Here is a 24,449-nt window from a genome sequence, read left to right on the forward strand (position 1 = left end):
AATGGTTATGATAATAACACCTATTAAAGTTGCAAAACCGTTTCATCTCCAACGGTCACAAATATGAATGTTGGAAGAGAAACGTTCAAGGCTCTTAATTGTGGCTTTTCTCAACATTAATACCCATTATTGGTGGCTCTTTCCAACGGACACTTTGTGGTCTATAAAAATGAGAGGAGAATACGGTTTGGGTAAGGCTAAGAGTTTTTGAGGTCTACGTTTTGAGATGACTTTTGCCAACAGAAAAAGAAAGAGGTTTACACAAAAAAAGGTTTATGTTTTCTGGTTTTGCTTCATTTTCTTCCTTCTGTTCCTTCCGTGTCTGAGCAGAGTTCTAAGGTGGTTCTGGGTAGACCAGTCAGCGAGTGCACGTGGACTGGAGCCATATTTGGCTGTTTTATCTTGGAGCATCGGTTCGCGGATTCCGGTTGCACCGGTAAGGGGGCGGATACGATTCTTAAGGAGAGTTACCAGTGGCATGACTCATCCTTCTTCTTCTTAATCGGGTTTCCCATAAATATTTTTCTATCAAAAGAGATAAGTGCAATCTGTTTTCCATGTTTTATTTCAATTATGGTTTAATTTACAACACATGGATTTTTGGCTTTGACTTGCAATGTTTTGAGGTCGAGTAACATGTTTTCGTTTCAAGTAACGTGTTTTGGGTTCAACTAAGCCATATTATCATTCTTTCATTATTTGTTTATAAGATCTGTAGAAATCTGATCCGTCTATTTTATCCAACAGTCTTAAAAAACATATTTGGGCTTCTTAAAATATGGATTCTATCCAACATCATTGAATCTGTTGAGATTGTCAGTCATTGGATGGTCTAGTCGTTGCTCATATGCATTTGCATGTATTGCATCTGTGTGTCCTACAACTCTTCATTTCTCCACCAAACTTGCCGTCTTTTCACACCAAATGTATGAAACAAACTCATGGAGAGAACAATTTTGTTTCTTCGCATGGATTTCCCCCCACTTCCCATCTCTTCGTGGATCTATTATTTTCTTCTCATCAATTTTTAGACTCCATTTGGTTGCATCTCCTTAGCGGTGGAAATGAAAGTAAAAAGGAGTCGGATGATCAGTCACGATGAAAGAGACCTTTTGTTTTTTCACTTTTCGTTGAGGGGATGTGATGGGGATCTAGACTTGTGGGGCCGAATAAGTGGCATATTTGCTCAATGAGACTTTTAGGAATCTTATTTTCACGTTATTACAAATTTTATTTCCATGATTATTTCATCTGCCTATATATAGGCCTGAGGTATGGGAATTTCTCCCCTCTAATTTTATCTTCTTCCTCTTTCTTGCCTCCTCTTCTTTCCCCTTCTTCTCTTATTCTTATTTCTTTCTACTCTTTGTCTTCTCCGGGCTTGCATCAGGATGCAACTCAAGGTAGCCAAGAAAAAACATAAGAGGGGTTTGTCGTAAAATAGAATGGTAATTGTCGATAATTACTAAGAAAATTACTTATTAGGAACTCTATTGACATTGAGTAGCTGGTTTTTTCAAGGGCCTCCTTCAGCTTATCATCCCTCTTATTAAATTCTAAAAAATCTCTCAAAACCCAATTAAAAATTAAAAAAGGTGAGTTAGTGCAACCATCAAAACATAGTAGTGCCAATATCAGTCTCCAAGAAAAATGATTCTGAGACGCACAAGAATGGCGGGCCCACATACAGTCCGCTCGGTGTTCAACAGTCCTATTACCACTCCCTATAAATACCCTTTTGGAGGGTCAAGCTTGGCAAACCTCTTCTTCCTCTCTCTCTACACTCAAAACACGCAAGAGCAATATGGGTCAGGGTTCTCCCGGCGGTCTGAACAAGCAAGGCCTCCCCGGCGACCGGAAGCACGACAGCGACAAGAAAGACAAGAAATTCGAACCGGCGGCCCCACCGGCCCGCGTAGGCCGGAAGCAGCGCAAGCAGAAGGGCCCCGAAGCCGCCGCTCGCCTCCCCGTTGTTACCCCTCTCACTAAATGTAGGCTCAGACTCCTTAAGCTCGAGAGAATCAAAGATTACCTCCTCATGGAGGAGGAGTTTGTTAGTAATCAGGAGAGATTGAAGCCCCAAGAGGACAAGAACGAGGAGGATCGATCCAAAGTCGATGATCTTAGGGGATCCCCGATGAGTGTTGGAAATTTAGAGGAGCTTATTGATGAGAATCACGCCATTGTTTCATCGTCTGTTGGACCGGAGTATTATGTTGGAATACTCTCTTTTGTTGATAAGGATCAGCTTGAGCCTGGATGCGCCATCCTCATGCACAATAAGGTAGATTTGTTGTGTTGTAATTTAGGTTTTTTTTTTTTTTTTTTTCGTGAATTAGGGTAAGATAGGGGAGTTGGAAATTAGGGTTTGTGATTTTGTGATGTCTTTTGTTATGGGTGTTTCAGCGTCTCATTTTTTGTTGTCGATTAGGGTAAGGTGGGGGAGCTAGAAATTAGGGTTTTTTTCCTATTGTGATGACTTGTGGAAATTAAGGTTCGTGCTATTCTGATTGTTAGAGTTAGGGTTAGGTTGGGTTAGGGTTTGGATGGGGTGAGGCCAAGGAAGAAGGAGAAGAAGAAGAGAGGGGGTTGCAATGGTGGTCCCTAGGTTATCAAAACCCGAGGGCTCTGATACCATGTTGAGAGATAAGAGAAGAGAGGAGAATGAGAGAAAAGAGTGAGTTGGAGATATGGGAGATGGAAATCAGGGTTTTTTCTATTGTTTTGTTTTGTGTTATGGGTGTTTGAGCGTCTCTCTTTTGTCCTGAATTAGGGTAAGATAGTGTGTGTTACATGCCTAATTGGCCATAACGCAAATAAAAAAGAAAAAACAAAGAAGAAGGGAAGGAAAGGGTTGATTCGAGGCAACCTAGGAGGAACCATGACTCTCCTTAAACATAAGTTTCTGTTTTTGGTTGCAAATTCTATAGATTTTCATTAAGATACAACTCCTTTAATACAAACACAAAGGCTACATCACCAACTCATTTATCCACTTACATGACAATAATAACTGACTAACACCCCCAAATCTAAAATGCATAATACTACGATAACTACTTTGTAACTGCATCATATACATCATAGCATGCATGTATCAGTTGGAAATTAGGGTTTGCGATTTTATGATTCTGTTTCGTTGTTGTTTGAGGGATCATAGTTGCTGGGTACCTGGGGATGTTGATTCTACTGTGTTATGTGGTTATATCGATGGTGTTTATAGTTTCTAGTGTTGAATTTTATGGTGCGTGGGCTTGAGAAAGTAAGGTTTGTAAGGTGGTGATGTTGGAAAATGATCGTTTAATTAGAATGGAGGCTGTGGTTAGCAACCGTTAATAGTGGTATTGTATTGGATTTGTAGAGCAGTAGATGTGGGTTATACGAGGTTTTGTTGTTTCTTCTGAATCTATGCTTTGAATGGACTTGTGATTATTCGGTAGTGACAGCAACACTAGAAAAATGCTTTGTTAATTATCCATGCAAATTCTTTTGCATTAATTTAGAGAGAGAGAGAGAGAGAGAGAGAGAGAGAGAGAGAGAGAGAGAGAGTGTGTGTGTGTGTGTGAAGCAGATTGTTTTGCTTTTGTGAAAAAAATGTTATAAATGTCAGGTGCATGCTAATCTCATACATGTGCCACCATTAGAGTTGCACTCACTAACTTCACCATGGCCATTTTCAGTACGGGGAATCGATATCATTGGAAAATTCACGCCAAAGTCAACAAGTGGTCATGGATATATCTTGGTTGCAATTGATTACTTCACGAAGTGGATCGAGGCATAGTCGTACACTTCTCTATATTCAGCATAAGTGGCCAAATTCATCAGAACCAACATCATTTATCAATATGGACCTGATCCAAATTGACTTCTATGACAATCATGTTTCATAGAAGAGGGAAAGGGAGGAGATTTGATTGTATTGATTCTGTGAAATAGTTACTGATGAGAATCTTACATTTTAAATGGCATAATGGTTGATTTTTGATTCTAAGGGTTTATAAATGAGGATGTTCTAAGTTAATATACATTGTTTTACCTCTATGATATCGATGAGATTGATAGGGTAATTTATGATTCGAGTGACAGACGATAGTTACAAAACCGTGGAAAGAAGCATTATTCAATCCAATGTACCTGGAATCCTCCATGCCGGAGCTAGAATTGTACACTGCAGTGGGGGTTGTTCTCGATCATGATAGAAATGCATGAGGAGTGGAACTCAAGCATGAATAGTAGGCCAAAATGCATGGGAAGTGGAACACAAGCACGGATATTATACCATTGATTAATTTTACTTATCTGATCCAAGAAATTGTTTCTCTATCCAAGTTCTTAATCTACTACATGCTTCTAAAAAATATTAAGAAATCTTTTCTGTTCCGTTAACGTCATTCTTCATTGGTTATGTAGGAGTTCATTCCGTCTCTGTTGATGTTTTTGTTTATTATAGTAACTTTAGGCCTAGTAAGTAATCAATGCCATGGTCTTTTATAGATGATTATTTGCCTCTGAGTGATTTTATGCTTTCTCTTCAGGTTCTTTCCGTTGTTGGGCTTCTTCAAGATGACGTGGATCCTATGGTTTCAGTGATGAAGGTTGAGAAGGCCCCATTGGAATCATATGCCGACATAGGTGGTTTGGATGCTCAAATCCAAGAAATCAAAGAAGCTGTGGAACTTCCACTCACCCACCCTGAGCTGTATGAAGACATCGGCATTAAGCCTCCCAAGGGAGTCATACTCTATGGGGAGCCTGGGACAGGCAAAACCTTACTTGCCAAGGTCAGTGCTTGTTTGTATATCTATTTGGTTGGAGGCCATGTGTATTTTTTGAGGGTTCTTCTGCCACTATTGAATTAGAACCATATTGTTACATCCATGTCTTGTGGTTCTTTATTCACGCTTCATTACTTGGTGAATATGGTTCCTTCCACTTTGCATCTATTACTTATGGATTTCTTTTGTCAATCTCTAATTTTTGAATGAATTAATCAGTGGTCTTAATTTCTTGTTGACTGTGCTAGTGTCATCACATTATTTCACAAAACCGTATGCTTATTGTTATTGAATAAGAAGACAATATAAACATTATGTTCGCTGTTCAATGAATTGAGCAGAACATTTCCCCCCCACACATCTTAGTGGTGGAAATTATTGAAGAATATTTTGTACTACGCTTGAAAGACTACTATGACTGTTTCCCTCCACACATCTTATTGGTGGAAATTATTTTGAAGAATATTTTTATACTACGCTTGAAAGACTACTATGACTGTTTCAAACCTGCGTGCACACTTGATTTTTCTTACTGGTACTTTTGGGAGATCATTTATGATGCTTGTACGACTTGGGGTTGAAATTTTTGATTCCCTAAATTTCCCACTCCATTTAAGTCAGGACGATTGAGTCTATGGTACTTCACCATGAACTGACTTTTCATAAATCAACATTTATGTCCCATTCCACTTGGTGGCGTATTAGCAACTGCAGCTTGACTCACTTGACAAGGTGTACAAGGGCCCTGCAGACTGAAGTTCGGGTCAGTTGACAAGGCATACAAGGTTTGAAAGCATATGCATATAGAAAGAATGCATATGCATCGAGTACCCTATTTATTGGAGTTTCGTTTCCTAGTAACCGAACCGTGTAAGAACTTCTATCTTCATTGTGTCTCATGATTTTTTATTTTTCAAGAAACAAAATGTACTATATTGCATGTTTTTCAGCAGCAATTTTTTCTCTTAAAATGTGGAAGGTTGTGAAAGGTGTAACAATTTAATCGGATGATTACTATTTGTGGTTGAAGATCAAATTGAGCCGTTTTGGTGGAGGTTCTTCCAAAATGTTTGTGTCTTTTTATGCTAGATATGCTCTGATATATCCACTTGATATATAATAGACAATTTGGTTGCCTTTTGCATTTCCAATTTAGTTTAGGATATAAAAGCATTGGGAAAGCTATCTTAAGATTGTACTGCCACTGGATTAAATGGCAATGGACCCTTACCAACCCAATAGACTTTTCTTCATTGATTGAAGAACAAGAGGACCTGGACTTAATCAAATTGCCAATGAAGTGTCCCTGAATCATTACTGTCATGTGGATAAGTCATTTATCTCACTGTTTAAAAACTTCCAGAGTCAATCGTTGACTTTATTCACAGTGCTACCTCCCAGTGTATTCATCTTCTAAATCACTTGGTCAAGAGTGTGATACTAGTAAATATTAATAATTTGCACTTGTCAGCTTGTCACTGGTTTGAAGGACTTTATTCGATGCATACATTTTACATTTTAAGTGAAATTTTGGGATAATTTGGACAATTTAATCATTTTCATTGCATTAGGTATCATCTTCTTCTATCTTTTGGTGATGTTATCAAGTGCATTGCATTTTTTGAGCATGCATGTTAATTCTTCTCTTTGCAGGCAGTGGCCAACTCAACATCAGCAACTTTCTTGCGAGTTGTTGGAAGTGAGTTGATTCAGAAATACTTAGGTGATGGTCCTAAGTTAGTGAGGGAGCTCTTCAGAGTTGCGGATGATCATTCTCCATCGATTGTATTTATCGATGAAATAGATGCAGTAGGCACAAAGAGGTATTTGGACTAGTGCTGGTAAATTGACACTTCTCTTCTTGCGTATTGGAAATCAATTAACTCAGTATTTTCCAGGTATGATGCCCACTCTGGTGGTGAGCGTGAAATCCAGAGAACCATGTTAGAATTGCTGAACCAGTTGGATGGTTTTGATTCTAGAGGAGATGTTAAAGTGATTCTTGCAACAAACAGAATTGAAAGCCTCGATCCTGCCTTGCTTCGGCCTGGCCGAATAGATAGAAAAATTGAATTCCCTCTTCCAGATATTAAGACGAGGAGGCGTATTTTCCAGGTAGGCGTATTTTCCAGGTATTTATGTATACCCACTTGGAAAAAAATTGTGGTTGTGCTGTGTATCGGTCTAGTGCAAGTCCATCATTCTGTTAATATGGATAAGTTGGTTTTACTGTTGTCCAGAGTTCCAAACCCAAGAAAAGGAGATTTTTTTCACCATTGTTCACACATATATGCCTATTTTTGCTGTTACTAAATTAGGCTTGCATTTGTGGAATGCAGATACACACATCGAGGATGACATTGGCAGATGATGTCAACTTAGAAGAGTTTGTGATGACTAAGGATGAGTTTTCCGGAGCTGATATCAAGGCAATATGTACTGAGGCTGGTTTGCTTGCTTTAAGAGAGCGCCGAATGAAGGTGAAGTTTCATTTTCCACATTCTGATGATGAATTCTGTACTATAGTAATTGCCTATTTGTTGTCTGTTTATATATATTATTTTCTGGTACAATAGTAATTGCTTATGTTTCGTCTGTTTATCTATCGTTCTATCTATCATACTGGCATACACGAGTTGATCATGTTGCCAGTGGATAGGTACTAGTTGATCTTTTGCATTTTTTTTTTGAAAAGCGGTGAAGGGAGCAATGTGGATTTAAAAGTTACTTCCCAATGTGATGGTTGTCTTATTAGCATACGTCCCCATCATGTTGTATTGTGTTAACACCACATCAATAGCTCTGTGCAAAGAGATAAACCAAGAAGGCGCTAAGCACAATTGGGTGGAAGTATCTATTGGTGTGTGATATTATGTGATATGGGACATTATTGTTGAGAAAGTTGCTTTCACTGACCTGCATGCAGATCCAATGATGGCGAACCATTAGGCACTGTGTGTTCCTATGACATAGATTTTAGGAGAGTACTAATGGTTCCCGATTGGATTTAAGGGCAAGTGGCAGATTGTTAATGTTTTGTGCCCTTGCAAACCAAAATGCTTAGATTCTGTTGTTAACTTGTTCTTTTTTTTTTTTTTTTGAAATGGCGTTAACTTGTTCTTAAAATTGTTTTTAACTAGTTATTGACTGGAGACTTTTCTTACATGATCTATGATGACTAACGTGTGTGTTGCCTGGTGTTTAAAGACATGCTATAATTATTTTAATCCGTGGAATTTTTGTGTTCAGGTAACTCACGTAGACTTTAAGAAGGCAAAAGAAAAGGTGATGTTCAAGAAGAAGGAAGGGGTACCCGAAGGGCTCTACATGTGACAACACTCTTCATCACTCCTCTCATTTCTGCTTTTGCATTTTGGATTTAATTTTTATTCCTCTACTTCAAACTTATTTGATATTCCATGATGGCATTATAAACATCTACCCATCTCGTTTCTTTAAATGCTGTCTGTATTTAGACTTACCTTCTACGATGTGCAAGGGCCAAAGGAAAGGAATATAGGCAAGTCTCCTCTCATGATTTTATTTCATTTGAATACTCTAGTTTGGTATGCTCTTGCACCTTGAATTTATATAGGAAAACCATTCAAATCCTTCTGAAATCATCTCCTCTCATGATTTTATTTCTTTTGAATTCTCTAGTTTGGTATGCTCTTGCACCTTGAATTTATGTAGGAAAACCATTCAAATCCTTCGGAAATCCTCTACTCTAATTTGGTATGCTCTTGCACCTTGAAAAGAACACAACAACGACGACGTTCTCCCAAAAAGAGAGGGACTTCGCGACATTGCGTTTTCCCGGCCAATGCTGAGGACAAGGAACAGAGTGTGGGAAGTGTTTTTTAAGAGGTGGCGAGGGGAAGCGGAGAAGCCTCATTCTTCCCTTTTCTAACTTGATTAGAAAAGAAAAGATAGAGTCTCACTCCAAGTTTGGATAGCCGGAGTTAGGAATTGGAATTGATATCACATTCCGATTCCCCTTTAAATGGTCTGAGAAAAATTAAAATTAAAATTTTAATTCAAAAAAATCTAATAAAATTTTCATTCCGATGGAGGAATCAGAATACCACCTCTTGGGGCAGGAAACAGATTCTGAAATGTTCCCCCCTCTAGTTCCTCCCGGTTTCAATTCTGCACCCTTGATTGCATTCTCTTTGTTTGAACTAAATGTTGTAATGTGTGGACTTAAATTAGACCCTGATTCTTACGGCTGATTCCAGCAATCCAAACCCACCCTCACAGTTAGGGCCGCAAACCAGCCGAGCCGAGCCAAACATTGGGGTGTTCGTGCTCGGCTCGTGTTCGTGACGAGCTTTTTTTTTGGGCTCGTGTTCGGCTTGCCAAAATTCAACAAAGCTCGAGCTCGGCTCGGCTTGTTTAGTAAACAAATGAGCCCGACCCGAGCCATGCTTGGTTGGGTTCGGGTTCAGCTCGTTTAGTAAACACATCAAATAAATACCATTAAGTTATATATATATATATATATAACGAACATAATCTGAGCTTTAAAGCTAGGCTCGGCTTTATGAATCGAGCCTAAAAAGTTCATGAGCTTGTCCAAGCCGAACTATACAAAGCTCGAGTTCGGCTCGTTTATTTGACGAGCCTAATTTTTGAGCTCAGGTTCGGCTCGTTTAGTAAATGAACGAGCCCGAGCCGAGCTTTTAATGATCCGAACCCAAACATGTTCGTGATCTGGCTCGGTTCATTTGCAGCCCTACTCACAGTCACATTTGGATTGCATGAATAAGCCTCTTGGCATGGGAAACAAATTCTGTCATTTTTCCTCTCTAATTCTTACCCAGATGTCGATTCCACCCCCTTTATTCTATTCTGTTTTTTTAACCAAAACTCTGGAATTTCTTCCTCTCTAATTCTGCTACTGTGTTGATTCCACCTCCTCGATTCCAATCTGTTTTTTGAACCGAACTGTCAGAATTGAACAAAATTGGAATCAGATTACGTAATCCAAAAGCACCCAAAAAGGCAAAGAAAGAAGCATTGTAATAAAAATAACATCCTAACTAAAAAAGGAAGTTTTGGCGCGAGAGAGAGAGAGAGAGAGAAAGAGAGAGAGGCTCACCTGAAAATGCATTAGACTTTAACATTCCTTGCAAGCAAACAACCTTGTATTCTATAATAATTATGCAGCTTCTAAGGTAAGTATTGTTCTTATTCACTTACATAAATATAATTAAGGGCACGCCACATAAATTAATGGTCCTAAGCTCGTGGATCATGAACACTTAACAATAGTGTGCCCGATACGTTTGGAACTTTGGATTGCTGGAATTAGTAGTCGGAATTGGCATCTTATTCCAATTACTATCTCAATTCACTGTCAACAAAATGTACAACAATTCACCCTTGAGGTTCGAAGTTCAATCCCAGCTTATCTGCTCAGAAAAAATGTACAACAATTAAAATAAAAAATGTACAACAATTCATTCCGACAGGACTACAACCAGAATACTACCTATTGAGATGATTTAACAAATGCTTGAATCAGGGAGAATGGGAATAGGATGCTAATTCCTAACAGTGATTCCGTCAATTCAAGAAAGCACTCGCACCATTGGATTACGATAATTCATTCCGTCAGATTGTTACCATTATTCATTGAACCCTAACGATCTCTTAATATTAGGGCGAACTAAATTGTAGGTGATCCGAGGGAAAAACGATACCAGTAATTACGGTGGTCGTGTGGGCTATCCAGATTTTCCCCTTTAAAATATCAGTTTTGTTCTCATTCCCTGAGGATACTTAAACAAAAAATCATCCTCAAAATCATCCTCCACGATAGCAAAAAACCCCCCACACAAGAAAGGGTTCAAGGGAGGTTTATCTCTTTCTCTCAAATACCTGCAAAAAAAACCCCAATTCACACAACTGGCTTCAACAGCGTCAATCAATCCCATTGAGATATGGAGAAGAAGCGGAAGAGCAACAATCCAGACATCTCGATTTCTCGAAAAATCGAGCTTTCGTCATCAAATTGGCAGGTGGGTTCTCAAGAATTCACTTTCTTCTTCCTCATCTTTCAATCTAGACCCAACCGAATTGAAAAGGGAGTTTTCGGTATCATTTTCTCAGTTGGGTTCTCTCCAATTTCCTCTATTATCAGACCCAATTGATGGTAATGGCATAGAAACCCTCCACGACTCAATGAATTTGTCATGGTATAGAATTAATCGGCTTTTGTCAGAAGAAACCGTTGAAAGGGTTTTCAATGAAGACCCATCTTGGATGTCATCTGTTACATCCATTGGCATTGATGTTAAGAAAGGTTTTGATGATTGTATGGAGAAAAAAAAGTATAACGAGTTGCGAAGGAGACAAGTAAAGGCAGAGACTGAGGTATGGGAAAAGGCGGCGGAGGAATATAGAGAATTGGAGAGGGAGATGTGTGAGAAGAAATTAGCTCCTAATTTACCTTATGTGAAGTTGCTTTTCTTGGGTTGGTTTGAGCCTTTGAGAGACGCCATTGATAAAGAGCGGAGGTTGCAGGAGGCGAAGAAGCAGAAGGCTGCTTACGCGCCTCACATTGGTCTGTTGCCAGCTGATAAGATGGCGGTTATTGTGATGCATAAGATGATGGGACTGTTGATGGCTGGGCAGGATGATGGGTGCGTTCGGGTTGTTCAAGCCGCTCTTCACATCGGTGAGGCCATCGAGCAGGAGGTGAGTGTTTGTAGTTTTATTCTGTGGATTTTCTTTTATTATGTTGTGTTTAGTGGGTGATTGGTTATCTAGTGAATCCACTGTTTCTCATATATGTTCTGTTTTTTTTTTTTTGGAATATCACTGTTTCACTTTTACTTCTTGGATAATATAACCAGTTCAAGAGATACGTAAAAGAGAGGTAGGCTGAAATCTAAACTTTGCTGTGAGCTCTATCACAGTTGAATCAGCCATTCACTTTTTGTAAATGATTGAGATTAATCAGAAAATGAACATGGATGATGCAAGCCATCTGGAATGCATTTGTTTTTTTGTGCAACTAATTTCATTGAAACCGTTATTTGACCGCCTCTTAAGAAGATATTGATAACCAAAATATACATGAGGAAAACCCCAATCCTGTCCAGTCCAGGATTACCTCTCGAGCTCCCGTCAAAATTAAGCTTCTCAGGATTAGTGGAAGAGTTCATCCATCTGACCACTTTCTTCGATTGTCCAGATCTGTCCCAAGCCGCTTCGTACCATTTTCTAAGAGTATCAGAAGCTGAAAAGGTCAAATTAGTATCTTGAAATTGTTTAATTCTTTGTTTTCCAGGTAAGAATTCATAAATTTTTAGAGAGAACTAAGAAATCTGGGAGGGGGAAGAAGATTAACAGGGATAAACATGAGGCTTCAAGTAAAGAACAGGAGGTCCTTCGGAAACGTGTTACAAATTTGATGAAAAAGCAAAAGCGGATTGAGGTGCAGAAGCTTCTGAAGAATGACGATGACACAAAGTCTTGGGGTCGGGATGCCCAAGCTAAGGTTTATTACTTTTTTATTTTCTCTCTGAACTAGTTGATGATGTTGCTGTTTGTATCTTCTGAACGTTGAAGCTCTATTTGCTATGAATCGCAGTTGGGAAGTCGGCTGATAGAATTATTAATAGAATCAGCATATGTACAACCTCCACCCAACCAGTTAGCAGACAGCCCACCTGAAATTCGACCTGCATTTAGGCACATAATGAAAATTGTCACAAAGGATCAAGGGTATGATTGCATTCTTTCTGTCAGTCAACAATATACATGTGTCAGTAATTCAGAATTGTTTTTCAAATTATTGCAGCAGGAAAGTTGGGAAGAGATATGGGGTTATAGCATGCGATCTGTTAGTACGTGAGGGACTTGATAGAACTGTAAGTTAAAAAAATTCTCTTGGGCCTCTGGAACATTTATGCTACACCAAATTGTTTATCACAGTAGAAAATTACTTGTCTCAACTAATTTACACTTAGGGGCCATTTGGATACGTGGATTTTAGAATCCAGGTTTTTAGTTTGAAAACAGTGTAAAAGAGGGTTCATGATCAAGCTGTTGTATGCTGTCCTGGACTCCTGACAGCGTTTCTTGGATTTTAGGTGAGAAATTCAGGTTTTAAAAATCTCTCCTGCATCCTGAGATTTCTAAAACCTGGAAATATGGGAGGATCTGCTACTCTCTTGCTGACGGAAAGAAGGGCGAGAGGTAAAAAACGAGTAAAAAATGACGACTGGCCCGCTTTTTCTCTTGTCTCTTAGCTACAATTTTGAAGAAATCCCGGATTCTAAAATCTGCATATCCAAACGGCCCTTTAAAACTTTTCGAGTTATTGAGGCACTGCAAAAAAGTTTTACCCTTTGTAATTTTGGTAGTTGAATTAGATGCTAGACATTTTATTCTTATCCAATGGTTCTGAAGTTCACCTAAAATTTTATGTATTTGCAGGCTAGGCACATGGTGATTCCTTACATGCCTATGCTGATACCACCAAAAACATGGAAAGGGTATGATTCAGAGTCATGAAGTGCATGTGCCCTGTTTTTTGGGAAAAATATTGCCCTGTCCGAAGAATTCTATCTGATATGTTTGTCTGTGTTGCTGCATATGAGAGATGCAAGAAAGCCAAATGATTAAAATAAAATACTCCTCTTACTACTATTAAATTATTACACCCCCTCTCCATTCCAGGTAAAAAAGAACTTCCATTCCCTCTCCCATTCAAAGTGAAAAAGTATACCAGTAATGGAAGAAAACAAAAAGATGTGCGTGTGTGTGTGTGTGTAAATGATATTTCCACCACTTTTACTATCTATTCCACTCCATTTTTTGTCTCATTTGCTCATGACCAGTTAAAATAGCATTAGTCAATAGTGCATTAAGAAAAGAAATCTCTCTCTCTCTCTCTCTCTCTCTCTCTCTCACACACACACACACACACACACACACACACACACATTTTTATTTAACAGCAGACAATAACTTCTTGCTGGAATCCATGGTGCAACCATCACCTCTGTCCTTGCCTGCCGTAATGCTTGTCAGATTAGTTTAACACTTTAACTACTTGAAGCACATCACTGGGGATAGGTTGACTTACTCTTGTAGCACAGCCTGGCTCCATATACACGACCATTGGCCACACAATTCCACCCTTGGAGTGGGCATTGTTCGGACCTCTGTAATCAATGCGGTACTCACCACCGATAGTGATCTCATTCGCCAACGGGCTCGAAATTCGTTGTTGCTCTTTCCATGTAACTAAATTGCCAGTAGGAAGGCACAATATCCAGATGTGAAGTGTCGGTCAGTGGTGGATCTAACTGACTCCGCATCCGTATAAGTTGAGATATCTAGGTAACCATGATGGTGATACACAAGGCCCCAAACATGGCTGAACTTAATGAAGCAAAGGATGCAATGCCCTACAACAAGGTGAGGATAACGAGGAACATGCATGAACTGACTAACCGTGCTGACTGCGAAGATGATATCTGGCCGAGTAATCATCAAGTAGATAATAAGACGACCTACCAGACACTGGTACTCCTGAGTTTCATAAAGTAGCTCCACCTCAATTCAATTGCACAGAGAGAGCTTTGGATCCATGTGAGAACTAGAGGGTTTACACCCTACTTAAGAAGTGTGGAAAATGGAGATAAGGACTGTATTCACAACATTAGTATACTTATAAATTGAATGGCGTCTGAATGCCATTACACACTTTTGTGCCCCATTTTGCAGTGGAAAGCAATGCGTCGCTGAAAAACATGTGGGGAAGTGATTTCCTGTAACATGCTGTTCCACATGCAAAAAGTGGGCAAGAAAGTGGAAAGTGTGATGGTTGCCTGACTCCCCAAATTATACATGAAGATACATTTTGTCGATACAACGATACACGCCGTCTTTTCTCCTCTACCCATTGTACAACATGAGACATATTGATAATAGATGAGATTTTGATCCATGGCAGTGAGTCAAACACTCAAACATAATTCATATTTATAGAATTCTTAAATGCTGGCATTTTTTAATTTTCAATTATCTGTTTGTCTCTTTTTGTACAGTTATGACAAAGGGGGGTACTTGTTCTTGCCTTCTTACGTCATGCGCACTCATGGTGCAAGACAACAACAAGATGCTATTAGGAGTGTTCCCAGAAAGAAGCTGCAGAAAGTTTTTGAGGTTGAGATTTGTCTATTTTCATATTTCTTTTGGTTATTTGATGCATCTTCCTTGACCAACAATTGTTCCCAGGCCATGTTGCTGACAGCTTACTTTTGGTTCCTCCTATTTTGAATGCTATTTCTTGAGCATTGCATCAAATTTTGAAGTTAGAAGCTGTGTGGATGATATGCTATGGCTGCATACTCTGTTTTCTGAAGATTTGAGTACTTAGAACTCAAAACAGACTTGATCAAAGCTTATTTCATTTTTTTGAGTCAACTCAACTGAATGTTGTAGAGGTATATAAATATAAATTTTTTTAATTCCATACAAATTGAATATTTATCTGGAAAGCTGATGTAGATATAAGGAAAATAATACATACTTCAAATTTGGAAAGTTTCAAATAGATAAATAAGTAGGCAGACACAGTACATGGTTTTTGCTGCAAGAACTAGAATCCATAGAAAGTAAGTCCATATATTAAAACCAATTTATCTTAGGAAATGTAACTAGTAGAAGCAAAAGTAATAGTAAAACTTGTAATCACATGGTAGCGAAGAACTTCAAATGCATGACCCATAGAAGGCCACAACACAAGGAGATCAGACTATCACTTTTTAGCTTTAACTCAGGCTACTCAGGTGCTTCAATACAATAGACCTAATATGTAAGCTAAGATCACTTTGGGATGCATATTATATTTTCATGCTCTCCATCAAACCTATATTGCCTCCTCAAGCTTCTAATCTGAACTGGTCTTTAAATTGTTCATCAGTTGATTCCCTTAATTAATTTTTGTTTTTCTGGTTGACCCCTACACCCATGATATTTCTATCAATATTTGCTTCGTTTTTACACGTGTACTCCCATGATATTTCTGTCAATATTTGCTTCTTATTTCCATCAACACACCCATGGAATTATTGTAACCTTTTTTATGACTGCTGTTTTCAATCCTGTGTATGTGGGCGCTCGCGCGCGTATTGCAGATTCTATTCATAAAAAGGTCTGTTACTCAATTCATGCAGCCTTTAATATTCATGTGAAGGGGTGCTCTTGAGTGAGGGAAAACTTGTTTGTTTTTCTTTGTGTGCATGTATGTTGTCTTGCTGACTACATGCAATATATTTGCTCAATAATAGGCCTCAAGAGATCTTTGAAATAAGATAGAAATCGCTTAAAATGGATAGTCAGACACAATGTTATTCCCTTTGGAAGCACAGGATGTTTGGACTTGGCTGACTTGGATTTTGAACTGCATCACAGTGCGAATACCTTACTGGACCCTCAAACTAATTCATTGATACCCTAGGTCAGGATGTTATGCTCTAATACCGTGAAAGAAAATAACTAGAGACAAGGGTAATCAAAACTATTATTGATGAGCAAGTGGACCAAGCTTTGCAGTGGGAGCTTGTAGCCCGAGCAACATCACTATTTCTTTGGCTTCTTTATATGTGAAGGAAAAAACTAGACTTAGTGACTCAAAAAGGATTGTTCACTCGTGGGTGAAGATCTTTCTTAACCACTGGTGGTTGCTGCATGGTGGATCAACTTAATGACCTAAACGGCTAAACCTAAGCTTAGGCTCTTTTATATGAAGTGTGCTGGATGCGCAAAATTATTTTTACAGTTGGAGGGCTGATTTCCTCCTTTTGGTACACATCACCTTTAATTCTTGGATGTCTGCCCATCCTTTCGATTATCAGCTTATGTGAAGATAAAGCTAAAATTAGTGTTATGCTGAACTTTTTGTTTATTTTGCCTATGCAAACATGTATATTGGAACTGATTTATGTTCTACGACTGCCTTTGTTTAGGCCTTGGATACACTTGGAAGTACAAGATGGAGGGTGAATAGAAGAGTTCTTGACGTGATAGACACCTTGTGGGACAGAGGAGGCCGTGTTGGAGGCCTGGTCGATCGTGAAGATGTGAGCCTCGCCAAAACTTATTACCTTCTTGGTTTTAGATCCCTCTATGATGAATTTCCATTCCCATTTTGCTTTCGTGTGGTTAATGACTTTAATTTCTTACTGGATTGTAGATTCCTATACCGGTGAAACCAGAATCAGAGGAAGCAACTGAAATGCAGAAGTGGAGGTGGAGTGTGAGAAAAGCCAGAAAGTGTAACTCTGAGAGACATGCTCAGAGATGTGATATAGAACTTAAACTTTCTGTAAGATTTCTCACCTTTCAGTTTCCCAAAATAAGCTTTTCTACAGTCAGAAATTGCCACTGTACCATAGTCCTTGCATTCTATATATGGCTGGTGATGATATCATCTTGAAGCAGGTAGCACGGAAAATTAAAGACGAGGAAGGATTTTACTACCCTCATAATCTAGACTTCCGTGGACGTGCCTACCCTATGCACCCACACTTAAATCATCTGAGTTCAGATCTTTGTAGAGGGATCCTGGAATTTGCCGAAGGACGCTCCCTAGGGAAGTCTGGGCTAAGGTGGTTGAAAATACATCTGGCAAACCTGTATGCTGGTGGTGTTGAAAAGCTTTCTTATGATGGGCGTTTAGCATTTGTGGAGAATCACTTGGATGTAATATTTGATTCAGCAGAGAAACCTGTTGATGGAAAGTCCTGGTGGTTAGATGCTGAAGACCCCTTCCAGTGCTTAGCAGCATGTATTAATCTTTCTGAAGCCTTAAAGAGCTCATCACCACATAATGCCATCTCCCACCTACCCATTCATCAGGTGAGTGCTTCATAAGAGACCTAAGCAATTTTGAAAATAAAAATAAAAATCGTGGGCCCTTGGAGTGAAAGTTTGGGTCTAGTGCGAAGGTTTTGTTGGGGGGGGGAGGAATTCCCTGTGAAATGAGTTTTCCAGTGTTTGGCTAACTATTTTCCATGGAAAACCTTTTCCTTGATAAAAAAATTTCCCTGTTTTTTTAGGGAAATTTTAACCCTGCTTGATCCTTGAATTTTGTTTCTTACTATTAAAAATTATTACCCTACTTCCAAATGAGTAATGACCCCATCTGCAAACACCACAAGTTGAGAGGTGTGTCTTAGTTTAACTTGAACTACTCTCTTGTAATGGTCGGATGTGTCACTCTGTTTTTGCTGGTCTTGCAGCTGGGGCCCACATCTAGTCATACCCTTCTGTTACACGTTGTGACTATTCAGGTTTCATTAAGTGGCTCTCCCTAATTGTTACACGGTCAATGTGGAAGTAATGCTCAAGAATTTGAGAACTTTGAATTCGTCATGTTTGAGGGCGAGCCTTGGCGCACGGTAAGGTTGCTCCATTGTGACTTGGTGGTCACGGGTTCGAGTCACGGAAACAGCCTCTCTGCAAAAGCAGGCGTAAGGCTGCGTACATCTAGCCCTCCCCAGACCTCGCAATGGCTAGATCTAGCCTCGTGCACTGGGCCGCCCTTTTGTGGGATATCACTGGGATCCGCATTTGGAATGTGGATTTCCTCCCAATATTCTTGTAGATCTCCATTGGGTTGACGGGGTTTCCCTCAAAATAATGAACCATTCTATGAATAAATTTGAAGAGCATGGATCTTTTTTTATTAAGGGGCCCTATTTCCTGTGGATCCAACCACTTTGCCGCCAGGGGCCCGCATTCGCAAGCTATTTGGCTTTGTAAAACTTTGGTGCTCGGTTATTATTCAAAAATAAAAGAAAAAAACTGCGCTTGGTGAACATACCCTGCGTCATTAATGGGTAATACATTATATATCCGTATCTTCTGTTGATGGTGCTCTTCTTTTTCTTATTTAAAGAGATCTAAATGGAACATTTCTGCTTAGATTTGTTTATATAGAGGATAATTTCAATGACGGGCTTGCTCTTTCTCAGGATGGTTCGTGCAATGGTTTGCAGCATTATGCGGCCCTTGGAAGAGACAGTGTATGTTTCCTGCTACCCTCTTTACTCCTTTTGGGTTATACCTTGTATTTGGCATCACACAGCACACTGCTTAATTTTGTTCTCTCCATAAAGATTTGAGATTAAAATTAGTTTTCATATTTAGATAATGTTCTCTATTAATCATCCGACGACTGTCATCTGAGCCATCTAGTGCAACTGCAGAAGCTTACCTGACAACTGAATTACTATTATGGTTCAATGTATTTTTTGGATCAACTCATCCTCTGTTCTGTTGAGTTTTTATCATTAATTAAATGTTTTCTCTATTATTCAAAAATAAAAACAATTGTCTTCATCGTCTGTTTCTTTTGTTCTGCTTCTACATGGTTTAAAGCTGAAGTGAACACAATTATTTTTACAACAAGCCATACTGCATCAAGATCCAATCTCCAACTTGAGAGACAACTCTCAACTCAACTCAACAAAGCCTTTGTCCCAAACTAGTTGACTTGAGAGACAACATTGGATGAAAATATTGTATTTCTTGGGTTATTTATCTGTAATTGGCATCTTTATCTATGTTGCAGTTTTTAATATTTATTCAGTTACTTAATGGTTAGTCACCTCTACTTGTGTTTTGTTTGTTCATTGATTCATGAGGGCCGACTATTAGATTATTTAATGCTTTCAGCATCAAGGTATCTAATATGCAAATGGGTTTTTCTATGTTCTCGATAATTTTTTCATGGCGGTTTGATATTTTTTCTCAGTTGGAGGCAGCTTCTGTCAATTTGATTACTGGAGAGAAGCCTGCAGATGTTTATTCAGGAATAGCTGCTAGGTATGATAACTTACTCCATGATGAAGAATCCATTACGGAAAACAAATTACTCCATTGTTTTTTTTAGTAGGCATGCTTTTCTGGTTGCCTATTGCCAATGAAGATATCACATTGTGGCAATCTACCAATTGTAAAATGTGGTGTTCTTCTCATGGAGTTCCAAAGTATTTCTTATGACCATCATAGATCCACTAAGTACCGTTCAAAATGATTTTGTTGGTCATCCTTTATTATTCCAGTTCTGAAAGAAATATATTCTCAATAAAGTTGAATAGTAAGTCAAACAACAATGATTGTTTTAAGCACAGGCTATAAAGGCTACAATGCCATCTTTGTTTTCTTGTAAATTCCTTCTTCTAAGATGTTTCTGATAGGGTGTCCTCATAATTCCTGTGAAGGGTTCTTGATATTATGAAGAAGGACTCCATGAAAGATCCTTCAACGGATCCAACCGCTTTGCTAGCCAAGGTCTTGGTTCAGCAGGTCAGTTTTCTTTTCTCCAATCTATTTATCAAAATTCCACTTTCCAAACAAAATTTTGAAAGAAGAATTTAAGGGGTATGACCTTCCTAATGTTTTTAACTGATTATTTTGTGATCTTGTTAGCATTCAGGTGGACCGGAAATTGGTTAAACAGACCGTGATGACATCGGTATATGGCGTTACTTATGTTGGTGCACGTGAACAAATTAAAAGAAGATTGGAGGAGAGAGGTCATATTACTGATGATAGATTGCTGTTCAGAGCATCTTGCTATGCTGCTAGAGTAAATACTCTGCCATAAAAGAAACAAAGCAATGTATGCAGTGAATTTTCACCTTGTGCTATTAAATTTCATAAAGAATCCTTCTTTGATTTTCCTTAGGTAACATTGACTGCTATGGGGGAGATGTTTCAAGCTGCACGTGGTATCATGAGATGGCTTGGTGATTGTGCAAAAGTACTTTCTCACTACATTTTCAGCTGTTGAGTAATGTTGATCCTTCTATTTAGAATTCTACAACCTTAAGCTGTTAACTTAAGAATCTACAAGGTGTTGTTACTCCATTTTATATTAATCTTTGTGCAGCGAGTACTAGTCTGCTGTTTTATTAATCGTTGCAAGTTTCATGAATTGTTGGATTTTGGAACTTTAACAGGTGATTGCTTCAGAAAATCAACCCGTGAGATGGACAACACCTCTTGGACTGCCGGTTGTGCAGCCTTATAGGAAATATGAAAGGCATCTTGTAAGTTTCTGAGATTAGTTATGGAGAATATTGAAGTCTTAACAAAAAATATCATCACCTTTTCTCAAAAAAATATAGAATATTGAAGTCTTAGCAAAATACAGAATTTCCGAATGTTGACATCGACTGATGTTGGGATTCTGAATCAACAGATTCAGGGAGCAACTCGTGAGTGCATTAAGAAGAACTGTGCTGTGTAAATTCATTCAAAAATGAAATTATCTTTAAATAACTATAGAACAAAAGAATTTCAATTTTGACCATTTCTTTTCTTTTTCAATTTATCAATTCCTAACATCCTTTTAGGTTCCACAGTTTCTGGTCTATTGGTTTCCTTCCCTTCTTTATCGCTGTTATTTGCAATTTTCGTGTCTCAGTTATCATATCATATCTAGCCTGATTGACAAACTTTAAAAAAAAAATCATTTATTCAGTTTCAATCCATCTAACTAAAAACAATTTAGATGATCAACTTGGGCTGTGCTGTAGCGGTTTTTCCCGGAACATTCTTTTCTTTTTTATTTCGGGAGTTGAAAAGAATTGCACAAGATCGTGGAAAGTTGGTAAACTTATTGGCCTCTTTAATGGTTACATTAATTGATTTAGTCATCAGATGGATGTGTTTTGTGGATTCTGTTCATCATTACACACTCCTTTTTTTATTCGCACTTTCTAATTACTGTTAAATGCTGTTACGGTTCCTAAAAAAAATACATCAACAGCCAATCACAGAAGTATTTAATAAAGTATGAGTGCCATTATTATGAAAACAAAGGAATGCGGAACAGCGGATACCATTTCCGTTTCAGAAATAGTTTGCTTATAGCAACCTCTACGTTTTGTTTGAGACAACTGCTGTTCTTGCTTATTCTGCCAATTTTAAGTTGCCTTACCGTTTCCCTGGACAGTATCACAAGTGGAAATGAGGATTTGGCAGCTATGGAAATTTGAGGCATTTAATAGTTTCAATATTCCTGGTTTCATGTTAGGCCCTGTTCGTTTGAGCTTATGCCAACTGATTGTGTGTCCAAAACCAATTATTGGACTCAAATTTAAGTTGAATTTCCATTTAAAATTAAACGTAAATTTGAGTCCAATAATTGGTTTTGGGCTGGTAATCTTAAACAAACAGGGTCTTAGAAATTTATGAATTCCTGGATTATTGCGGGAATTTTCCATCATTGACCTTAATATATTTTGCTTGTGTTCTTTTATACCCAACACCTGATGTCTGTGTGCCTTCTTTCATCAAACTGGTTGATGCAGATAAGAACCTCCCTTCAGGTTTTAGCATTACAACGGGACGGTAGCTCAGTAAGCTCTCAAAATATGCATTTCTTATTTCACTTGTCCCATTCTCCAGAATAATTGTTTTTATGCCATTATCAGAATTTGTAATGTGATTCCAAACTTCAGGTTGATGTTAAACGTCAAAGGACGGCATTTCCTCCAAACTTTGTACACTCCCTTGATGGTTCACATATGATGATGACAGCTGTTGCCTGCAGGGATGTCGGCTTACATTTTGCAGGTTCGTCTCCAATGCCTGCTGTACTGATGGGCATTTTACACTAGTTTAATAGGAATCTTAGATTAAAAAAAAGGTAAATGAATGTGGAATTATCAGCCTTTGCAATGATGCACATTTACTTGAATCTTGAAACTCAGAGAGAACGTAGCTTCTTCTTTTTTTTTTTATCCTATCTATTAAATCTCATGGTCATTCCATTTTCATAAAAAAAAAAAAAAAAAACTCATGGTCATTGAATTAGCTATCTTTTTGTCATGCTATCTATTAATTGTCCTTAGATACTTGTAGCGCGATGAGGAGAGCATGCTCCTCAGCTTTATTGGAGTCTTCAACTCCAATCAGGTTGGAGTAAGCACTGAACATCTTCCCTTGTGTTACAAACACCCTATTCACTCCCGCCGATCCTAATTCCATGCAGAAGACGCATCAAAGTTAAGCTTGATGACACTGGGTAGTGGAGGTTTCCGCGTTGAAACCTTTCTCCGTCTAGTTCCCTTTCTCGTGAGGCTTTGCTTGCACTTTCTAGATACATATTGGAATCAATTTCAAAAGAAAAAACATAAAAATAAGAAAGATACATCTTTGAATGATGATCTTTCTGACCACTCTTCCAACTAAGAATGGTGCTTTTAATGTCAGATGGACCCACTATTTAACATTACATCTCCCATAATATCTTCTGTAAGGGGACACATTTAAGATAGAAGCCTAATGCTGTTCCCAACACTTCATCTTGGTGTCAGTTCCGTAGATGGTTGAAACAGCACAGTGATAAGCTATTGTTCTGTAAAGAACTATGATTTAGTCGACACTTTGAATTTATTGTCCACACACGTGTCCTACCGTGTCCGACACGACACGCGTGTCCACCCGTGTCGACACTACTTTGGACACTTTAAATGTATTGCTAGGAGTGTTAGAGTTAATGTGGGCGTATGGACACATATTTGTGTAATAATTAATAATTTTATGTGTATATACATGTCACGATTTCTAGATTTTTAGATGTTGCCATGTCAGACAACTCATATCCATGTCGAAACTCGACACACGAATGCGTATCGACAGATTATGATTATATATACTTTCTATTTTAGCCGTGTCACGGTTTCTAAATTTTGGGGGTTTGCTGTGTTCGACACTCCGTGTCAATGTCAACACGCGACACTCGTATCCGTGTCCACAAATCATAGGTAAAGACTTGAGGACTCTGTCCAAGTTTTTGAGATGATTGAAACCCCGGGATGCCCTGCTGTGATTATTCATATTCAAGGAGACTTGAACACTAACTTTTGCTATATTCCTACAGATTATTTGGTTGCATACCTAGATTTAAAAAATTTCACGCCATTTTCTTAAACCTGTTTGTGCACAGGGGTTCATGACTCCTACTGGACGCATGCATGTGATGTCGACAAGATGAACGTGATCCTAAGAGAAAAGTTCATTGAGCTCTACGAATTACCAATACTTGAAAACGTAAGTACCTTTCAACTTGGCTTCTCTGTATAACAAATATCAGTAGGTCTTCCAGTCACATTTCTTGGATATTAATCGTTTTATTCTAAATGTTAAATCTGCATCCATCCATTCAGTTGCTTGAGAGCTTTCAGACATCATATCCAACATTGTCTTTTCCTCCCCTACCGGATCGAGGCGATTTTGACTTGCAAGATGTTCTCCAATCTCCCTATTTTTTCAACTGAATCCCCCTGTCCCACCTACAACCAGCTTCCATTTACAAGGACCTAGGTTTGCAGTGTCAGAGCCCACAACAATGAAGATTGGCGAAGCAAATAGAAGGTTCAGGGAAGATCCTTAATACAACTATGGCCATAATCAATGATTTGATGCATGTATGTTTTTGGAATGCATGTATTAGGGGCGAAAAATGCATGGCTATGAAATTCAGATTTGTGAGATATAATCTGGGTTTCTTAGAGCTGACAAGTATAGCAAGTACCTGGTCAGATCATTGTAGGACCTTCATCAATGAAAGGTGGGTATTGAGACAATGAGCATGAAAGCTTGATTGAAGGTTTTGATATGAAGCAAGCC

General features: G+C 38.5%; 2 protein-coding genes across 3 annotated transcripts; both read left to right on the forward strand.

Annotated features, from left to right (window-relative positions):
- The first annotated feature begins 1,743 nt into the window (after positions 1-1,743).
- On the forward strand, positions 1,744-8,398 carry LOC143849699 (26S proteasome regulatory subunit 4 homolog B-like). Of its 2 annotated transcripts, none has more exons than XR_013235778.1 (6): positions 1,744-2,284; positions 4,539-4,784; positions 6,432-6,601; positions 6,677-6,910; positions 7,118-7,258; positions 8,028-8,398. XR_013235778.1 is itself a non-coding variant. In XM_077358854.1 (6 exons), the coding sequence occupies exons 1-6, from the start codon at positions 1,805-1,807 to the stop codon at positions 8,109-8,111; spliced, it is 1,338 nt and encodes a 445-aa protein (XP_077214969.1). In that variant the 5' UTR covers positions 1,745-1,804; the 3' UTR covers positions 8,112-8,398. The 2 variants fall into 2 exon arrangements, 1 of the variants encoding a protein (XP_077214969.1); XM_077358854.1 differs by having other exon boundaries at positions 1,745-2,284; positions 6,677-6,893.
- Positions 8,399-10,820: 2,422 nt separating this feature from the next.
- LOC143849546 (DNA-directed RNA polymerase 3, chloroplastic-like) lies at positions 10,821-24,266 on the forward strand. Its single transcript, XM_077358603.1, has 19 exons — positions 10,821-11,480; positions 12,076-12,285; positions 12,379-12,512; positions 12,589-12,658; positions 13,227-13,285; positions 14,846-14,963; positions 16,769-16,882; positions 16,996-17,127; positions 17,244-17,660; positions 18,779-18,829; positions 19,561-19,631; positions 20,030-20,114; positions 20,245-20,397; positions 20,497-20,571; positions 20,771-20,860; positions 22,127-22,174; positions 22,277-22,391; positions 23,767-23,870; positions 23,987-24,266. The coding sequence occupies exons 1-19, from the start codon at positions 10,965-10,967 to the stop codon at positions 24,095-24,097; spliced, it is 2,673 nt and encodes an 890-aa protein (XP_077214718.1). The 5' UTR covers positions 10,821-10,964; the 3' UTR covers positions 24,098-24,266.
- Positions 24,267-24,449: the final 183 nt, after the last annotated feature.

Source organism: Tasmannia lanceolata, unplaced genomic scaffold (genome assembly GCF_043159265.1).
Source record: "Tasmannia lanceolata isolate RefF3 unplaced genomic scaffold, GAP_Taslan_0.1 ptg000018l, whole genome shotgun sequence".
Taxonomy (NCBI): domain Eukaryota; kingdom Viridiplantae; phylum Streptophyta; class Magnoliopsida; order Canellales; family Winteraceae; genus Tasmannia; species Tasmannia lanceolata.